At 34.9% G+C, this 9001-nt stretch overlaps 1 protein-coding gene across 1 annotated transcript; it reads right to left on the reverse strand.

Moving 5' to 3' along the window:
• Positions 1–2187: 2187 nt before the first annotated feature.
• Positions 2188–8307, reverse strand: LOC108320781 (transcription factor LHW). The gene is made up of 10 exons (XM_017552310.2): positions 7425–8307; positions 6317–6526; positions 6120–6201; positions 5954–5995; positions 5812–5871; positions 3671–5512; positions 3486–3587; positions 3261–3401; positions 2987–3112; positions 2188–2868 (listed from the first exon to the last, which is right to left on the reverse strand). The coding sequence occupies exons 1-10, from the start codon at positions 7517–7519 to the stop codon at positions 2698–2700; spliced, it is 2871 nt and encodes a 956-aa protein (XP_017407799.1). The 5' UTR covers positions 7520–8307; the 3' UTR covers positions 2188–2697.
• Positions 8308–9001: the final 694 nt, after the last annotated feature.

Genomic DNA, 9001 nt, shown 5'->3' on the forward strand with positions numbered 1-9001 from the left:
ATTTTCTTCTTTATAAAATTAAAAGAAATTAAAAAACTTTTAAGTTATTATAAAAGAATACATAATATATAAAAAAATAAATTATTTATCACAATATAAAACAATTCACTTCTTATTAATTAAGAAATTCATTTATATATTTTAAAATGTTTATTTGATTAAAAAAATTAAAATCTAACTAATACAAAGAAAAGTCATTTTATCTATCTAACATAAACATTTTTTTTTATAAAGACTACATTTATTAGAGAATATGTAAGAAGTGATACTCAAGTTTTTTTTTACAAAAGTTAACAATTAATAAAATCATTAAATATTTGACATAGTCATATATGAGAAATATATATGAAAAGTTATTTCATACACAAATATTGTTATATATGAGTATGATATAAATATATATATATATATTATTTAACATATAAAAACTCAAAAAATATGAAGTATTATTATATATTTTATTTAATAATATAATAATAAGTATGTTATAAAAATATTAATTTAAATATACTAAAATTACAATATATTAAAATATATAATATTATATGTTTATATAAATGATATTATTTTTAAAAATTAAATAAATTTTGTATTAAGGTTAAATTCACCTTAACCATGACCTTAACTCACTTGATAATGAGTTTTGAGGATTAAGGTTTTTTTTCCCACTTGAGAATTTTCTAAAATAGAACTTTTTCAAGAATAGGTTAAAGTTGGCCCATGAGTTATGGATTAAGATTACACGTGATGATGGAATTGGATTGTAAATTTACTCTAATTACATAAGATAAACTTTCTTCTCTTATTTTTCATTTTTATTATTTGTTTCGGGTGTGATGATGGAAATGGATTGCAAATTTACTGTAATTACTTGAGATAAACTTTTTTCTCCTATTTTTCTTTTTTATTATTTGTTTCGGATAAGGTGTAGAGATGCCTTACTCAAAGCATGCAAAGATGTTCTAAAGATTGGATTGTAAATTTACTCTAATTACATAAGATAAACTTTCTTCTCCTATTTTTCTTTTTTATTATTTGTTTCGGGTGTGATGATGGAAATGGATTGCAAATTTACTGTAATTACTTGAGATAAACTTTTTTCTCCTATTTTTCTTTTTTATTATTTGTTTCGGATAAGGTGTAGAGATGCCTTACTCAAAGCATGCAAAGATGTTCTAAAGACTGAATGAGATCCCTGATCCATCCTCCAAACTATGTTATTCTCTCTCTTCTCTTTGTATTATATTTAGCTTATCATCATGTGTTTGACCCATTTATTAGCAATAAATGATATTATTCTTATTAATTGTTAATAAATGACTATTATTTTAATTAACTTTCCATTGATTGCTCAGATTAATTTTCAGACTATTTTTCCACTAGATGGTCAGCCGTTCGATTTTCGGTTGGTTGGATGGTAACTTATTCATACAATACACATATATATATAAGAGATTATTATTAGAAATCTCCGGAATCTCTCCCCATTTATCATGATATTCCACTCAAATTGGGACAAATATAACGTGTTCTAGTAAGATCCAATAGTAGTTAGGGTCAAGAAAATTGTGTTGAAGATAAATAGGTGAGACAAGTAACCACTATTGTGGGAGAAACTCATAGTAATATCCAATTCACACTTGAAGGGAGACTTTTAAAATCCAAAATATAAGTTAAAAGTGTAGAAATGAGAAAATTCAATAACATGGAAAAAAAAACTACAAATCTTAAGTCTTATGATTCTGTGTCGAAAATGATATTGGTATGTCCCTGAAAATTTTCCTACAACTATGACAGCCTCTACTACCTAAAATCTTAAATGAAAATGATTATATATCTAAATTGTTTATATTCATTTGACACTACTTTATTTACTTTTTACTCTCTTCTTTATTGAAAAAATACAAAACTTAAGACTTTTTAGACCATTTAACTCTTATATCCTGTGTCAAATGAATGTAAAAGTATATCATGATACCGTTTTTCAATCTTAAAACATTTCCTTGTACGTTCCTTTTTACGAGGTAATACTACTTGTGTAAAATGGTTGCAGTAAAGGGTATAGAAATGGTTTCGTCCTATATATATACCCTGTAAACACAGTTATTTGTAATATTTTTACCAATGTTGAGCTAGCAGATTCTTCATCCCAAACTTAATAATAATAAAAATGTTTGCACAAACGTATATAAACCACAAGTAAAACTCATGGCATATAACATGATTCATTTAAAATTCACACAGTATACATAGTTATAACTTATAAACATGTTACAAAACCTTCAAAAGGGTAAACAAGAAACTGTGTAGCAAGCTAACGAGCACATAAGACAGACCCTTCTTTCCATATCGTAGAATATCTATACATCTTATCTGAATCACAAGAACAACTGCTTCGGTATTAACCCCACACAATTAAAGAAAATTGATGCAAGTCATCTAAGAGTTCAGTGTGTATCAGTAGACAATGCCAACACAGAAAGAAAACATTGTGTTACAACATAGGAATAGACATGTTTTCCACTACCTAGTACCTAGACACTCTTTTTCAAAATGAGTTCAGATATGAGATGTAAAACAGTTAGGCAAAGTTAAGTCCACCTGAAAACTTAGATTGGATTTGATGTCAGTCACTGCAAGCGCATTCTGTGCTTGCTCTCAACACATCCACACTAAGAAAAGATGAAACAGGTGGGTTCATTGCAAGCTACTAGGCCTTCCAGTTGCTGGGATCTGTGCAGCCTGTGGAAAAGTGTGATACACCATGTTATCAATTGCATTGGATGAAGATGCTTTTACCTTCACCGTTTGCTCCAAAAGACGAACCAGTGACATGAATATTTCCATCCTTGTTACATCCCTGTTAGCCTGCAAATTCAATTTATAATTTATAACTACATTGGATCATTCCTTATCCTCATGCTGATCATCTTCGCTTTCAAAGTGCAGAAAACATCAAAAACACGCAATCGGTAAGTAGTATTACCTCAACAGCAAAGCGTGCCCAGATTTTGTCATTGTGAGCTTCCATTACCCCTTTCAATATGGTTAAACCCAATCCTCTGATTAAGTCCGCTATTTCCAAAAAGAAACCTCTTTTCTCACAAAGCATCTGCAGAAATAACCAAGCAAACAGATTATAGAGGTGATGATGAAATATATATATATATATATATATATATATATATATATATATATATATATATATATATATATATATATCACTCTAGGACCAAAAGAACTTCAAAAAAATCCACTACCTCCACTAGCATTTGACGAGGAGGGTTCAGATCCTCAACTACAATAGGACAAACCATTGATTGCGAGCCAACTTCATATGCCCATGTAGCTCCTCCCTCGAAGTTGTCTTTCAAAAGCAACCCACCTTCCTTATTAATAATCTGCACATTTAACAAAGGATTCCCCATTTTTTCATTCTTGATAATTCTTCAAATAACATTGTTTTAGCTTAGGCTGTCCCTTACCTTAGACTCGCCCGTTTGTTTTAGCTTGTCAGCATGCTTTGTCACACTTTGCAAGAAAAGCATGTGCTTAATTGTCCGTTCCAAAAGTGCATCTATGCTACACTGTTAGTCACAGAGAGACTCAGTGCCTGAACAAGATATATAAATTAATAAAATATTGGAATGAAGTATAAGTAAGGAAATACTTTTGCTCCGTTTGGCACAATTTCTCTTAGTTCTTTCACTCGATCTTGAATCATTTGGCGATCTTTGGGGCGAGGTCTGGGATTCTCTCCTGGTTTAAGCCTCTTACGATTGGGTTTGCAAGCCTCATCTGTCCGCTTTGAGTATCCAGTAGAAACACTATTCTCACGTTTAACACTCCCACTGTTCTCAACCCATGAACTAAGTTGTGAGCCATAAGTAGAACTAGTTTGAGAACAGTTTCCGGCATCTTCCTTGTTACCTCTGGACCTAAGAAAACTAGCTTCTGTGGCACCTGTTTTACCACCATTCTTAGGAAAATCAAATAATCCCCCTTGGAAATTACCAGACATAACCGGTCTGCGGGAAGGAGAGGGAACAGAGGAAGTACTGTTCCTTGTCAATGTTGTCCTGCAAGACATGTCATCAGAATCCTGTTTTACAACAGATTTGGCTTTGGAGACCACTGCATCCAAGAGGTGGTCTGTTCCCGTCCCAGAAAATATGCCACTGTCTGATATTGCTTCTTTAACTGAATATATATCAGGATTTGTAGTTGTGCCCGGCATATTCATAGGTTCCAACTTTTTGTCAATATTTTCTGTATTTGCATCCAATTCGTCTGCAAAGTGTTTATTCCAATTTCCATTCAGTAATTTGTTTTTCAAATCTACCCCTAAAACATCAAACAGGTCATCACCTGATGGAGGTTTAGTACAATCTAGTTTGAGTTTAGGATTCATTGCCATCATAGATTGAATACTATCATCTTTGCTAAGACAATCATGGGCCAGACCAGGGATTTGACCACTAATGGGCACACGTTGCTCAACATGAAAAGTGGGGAGGTTACGGGCCTGATGCAAATCATAGTCTATCTTTTGATTAGTTGAAACACACTTTAAATCTACAGGGAGCATCTTGTGATTAGAACCTTCTACATGCATGTGAAATGTGCTGCATTGATTACTCGAAATAGCAGAAGAACAACCTCTTGGTTTAGTTGAAGAATCAGAATTTTGAAGTCCAATCCCAACTTCTCTGGATAAATCAGCTGTGGATGCTTTGGGAGATTGTGAACCAGGACTAGTAATTAGATTTGACCTCAAAAGAGTACTCATACCACCGTGTATTGGGATTCCTCCTAGTGGGGGAGCACTGCTAGAACTCGTACTGTGGCCAAGTATGTAGCCTCCATCTGTGTGTAGATGAAGCATGTTTAAGGTACTTGACACATTAAAACAAGGATTAACATTATCTCGATTCCCAATTGCTGATATAATTTGTTGCTCCATTAATGTTAGATGATCCTCACTTTGACCAGATTGACCAAAAGACCCAGAACCAGTCAAGTTATCGAATGTAGATCTAGCATTATGTGAAACAGAATGTTGCTGCTGACATGAATCAACATCTGAGATTATCACTTCAGCCTCCATAGCTCCATTCCGTTGTTGGCCAGAAAAGTGTGTTTCACTCATTGGAATAACATTTGGTTGGTAATGGTTGCTGGGTATCTGGTTCAGTTTACAGGTTTCCAGTGTCAGTGCAGAACCCTGGCATGCACTTGTCTCCGCATTTAAATGGCAAGGTGTTTGAACAAAAGGCCTTGAAGTATGAAATGAATTACTTTTCTGATTGGAGGCATTAGCTACTGAGAGAGTGCAATTTGACGTAATGACAGGTGGATTGATAGACACTGGCACACCAGTAATGGAAGGTCCAGCAAATCGTTCAATAGAGAGATTTGCCGAATAGTCTTCAGATAGAAGGGCACCAGGAACACATCCTAATTGCAAGATCAAGCTCTTCACATCATTCACAAATCCCATATTCTCATTTATCTGTGACATCAAGTATTCATTAGTTGTGGGACATTGGAACAGCAGACAGAAAGGCTTCTTAAATGATGGTACAATCACTAGAATGCAAACTAGAGAATTCCTATGGTCCTCTAGTAATAAGCAAAATTTGAGTTCTGAAGTTAATCTAGAGGATTCACTCCTAATCCATATATTTACTAGGTGAAGATTATTTGTCCTCTCGCCATAATTCAGTGCTCTAGCACTATGAAATCATTGAAGATATTATATTACATTACATCTCTACAGAATTACAGAACAATAGAAAGAAAAGGACTTACGGGTAAGAAAGAACCAAATTGACAAACCCCGTGAGGAAGTACAGGAATAACTGCTACTGTCTGCAAAAACAATATGATAGTATATCATGAACAGAAATACAAAGTTTACAACCATACAAGGAGCATAAGTAAAATTACAAACCTGTATTCCAGCTGAAAATTGGTGATGCACTTCAGGGTATAACTAAAAAGGGAGCACAAATATAAGAAATCAAAACAAAGTTCACAAGCATATATACTCCAAGTCTCTAAACTTCCCTACAAAAAAAATGTATTTAACCTCTAGAAGCCAATAATCAAATTCATACCTCTTGTGGATATACATCTTTTGTGAAACTGTTCAAAAGAATCCACTGATGGCTGCCTGTAAATGCAGCCCGTCCAATCGTACTGAATAACAGAAAAAATAGCAGTTCAGTAACATGGGATAAATAACAAAATCACTTCAAAATTTTGTGGGAACCTGAATTAGTTGTGCAGATAAACGAAGACGGAAAGCACTTACCCTTCACCTGCAATGATAACTGAATTGTTTACAGTCATTTTGTTAATCAATGAATTGACTCGGTCCTCCTCTTGAATCCCAAGTTGAGATGGCTGAGAACCTGAAGAAAACCAGTGTCCTCCCCCATTCTGGTAAGGCAAATCTCCCATCCCAAACGTGGGTGGAGGGCATGGCAAAGGTTCATAGTAGCATTCTTCCCAGATTAATAACCTGCCAAATCAAACCATACTTGAGTAACTCAACTAGCTTAAACAGAGATACTTAATCAGCAGCAATCAGCAAAAAGTCACACGCTTAATAATTCAAACTCCATTTTGGGTTCTGAGATCATTAGACAAGCAACAAAGATTCTTTCATGTATTTACTCAATAAACAAAAGAAAAGACTGAGAGGATCAAAACAAGGAAATAGAGATAAAGATAACATATTTTAATTAAGTTTTTTGCACGACAAAATTGATCAGCTGATAAACCACTCACTTACTGATGAAAATTAAAAATAAAACGAAAAGCTTTCTATCAGTGGAAAAGTAAATAAAGCCAAACCGAATCAAAAGACAAAGACAAACTCCGAATTAGCAGATTCGTGCGAAGGATCACAGACCAATAATCCATTTGGTAGTGCGCCTGGTAAACCAATGGCAGATAAACTTATTTTTAAATGAATATTATATATGTATAAACTAAGATTCTTGAAGACAAAACAGAAGCAATCAAGGCACAAAGTTCCAAAGTAGAAAAGAGTATATTGCAGGACACGAATACGAATCAAATAAAAGGAAGCAGTGGCCCATAAATAAGACCCCAAAATGTCTATCATATCTTGGAAACAAATCATCTCCAGAAACAGAATCTAAGATGGACATGAAATTCCGTATGAGTTCCTCATATACGAGGTCCTGATAAAGTACAAGCACCAAAAGCAAACATATAACAGCAAATAATGAACCAAAATTGATTTGGAAATTCGAACAACCAGAATTTCCATACAAAAATGTTAACTGCATCCAGGTTACATTCCATGAAACAAGAAATAAACACGAAATAACGCACAACACAAGGAAGATGAAACAAGCATAAACTTAAAAAAAGTAAAATAATCTTTTTACTTAGAATTGTGGCAACCGATCTTCCAGAACACAGCGTAAGACCATTGATTCCGACCGCAGAGAGTCCTCAAAGCTTCTTTCAACAAAAACCCCATATCAAAGCACGCGACAATTTTCTTGCTTTTTTCTTTTCTCCGACCTAATGGAGGAACAACAGCATGCACGAACAGAAAAACACAAAAGGGCAATTATCAAAGCCGGAAAGCACGCATTTTCCGGCGAGTTTATATTCCGGGTCCTAACTACCACGGCACGATCCTCTCCCGGCCTGTTTCGTCCTCAACCCCCCACTTCTCTTTCTCTGCGGATCCAAGTTCCCAACGACAAGTTCCCGACATGCCATCCTCCAGCAGAAGAAGTTGTAGATAGACAAGAAAAAATAAGGGAAAGTAAACCAGATAGAGAAAAGAAAGACTCAAAGAAAAGTGTCTAAATTATGCCACGAGCTTCGAGCTTGTAGAGAACCAGCATCTTCTCCATTAGACAGATTGCGTGTGTGTGTGTGTGTGTGGTATCGCTCGGAGGAAAAGAAGAGACTGAAAGATGAGTTAAGGTGAAGAAGTGTTGAAGATGAAGAGGTTAAGCGTGTGGAACTGTGATATCATTCTCTCTGGTGGGTTTCCATTTGCGAGGAAGAATAAATGGAAGTGGTGGAAGTGTGTGTGGTTTCAGAAAGAGGAAAAGTTTTGGGCTTTATTACGGGAAGAGCCACTGGGCAGGAGAGAGTGAGAGGTGAGAACTGCGAAGGGAGGAGGCAGAGGTTGCTTTGCTTTTGTCGGGTTCTGAAACAGTGTCGGGAGTCAGATGCAGATAGAGTCTATAGAGAGAGAAGTATGTTTTGTGCTGTGTTGTTTTGTTTGGTGAGTCAGAGAGAGAGAGAGAGAGAGAGAGAGAGAGAGAGAGAGAGAGAGAGAGAGAGAGAGAGAGAGAGTGAAACTGTGGCAGTGGGGTTGGGACTTGAGAAGAGAGTAGTGGCCATAATCCATGGACTAGTGCGGGTTGACATCATGCTCGCATCAATAACGTTGGAGTGAAATTACATTACAATACAACAACTTGGTACTACTTTGCTTTGGTTTGGTTTTTGTAGTGTTACACTGTTTCTGGAGAGCTAGAATACTCATTAGACATGATTGACGACTGAGGTGGGAAAATCATTATGTGAAAAAAAAAACTTCTCTCGAGCTGCCGTAACCTCAGAAACAAATGTTGGGTTAATCTAAAACCTCAATCATGCATTTTATTGCTATGCTGGCAATTGAGACTTGAATTCATCTTAGATTACAATATTAGAATCTATGCATTTTAATGATTACAATCAAGAAGGTTAATTGCTACTACTTATAAGTTCCTATAACATCACCATGTAATTTTCTTATAGTAAATTTTCCGGATCTGCATGCCTCTTTTACTAAAGTCATAATCAATATGTGTTAATTATTGTACCATCTTGTTCTATTGGTTAACTAACCTAGCAAGAGTAACTGGACGGTGAAAATGCAATCGCAACGAAAAAAAGAGATTAAAAATAGTGAAAAAGGTAGATAATAAGCCTGGTTGAGAGTGATGTGTTTGCA

The sequence above is a fragment of the Vigna angularis genome, chromosome 11 (assembly GCF_016808095.1).
Source record: "Vigna angularis cultivar LongXiaoDou No.4 chromosome 11, ASM1680809v1, whole genome shotgun sequence".
NCBI lineage: Eukaryota > Viridiplantae > Streptophyta > Magnoliopsida > Fabales > Fabaceae > Vigna > Vigna angularis.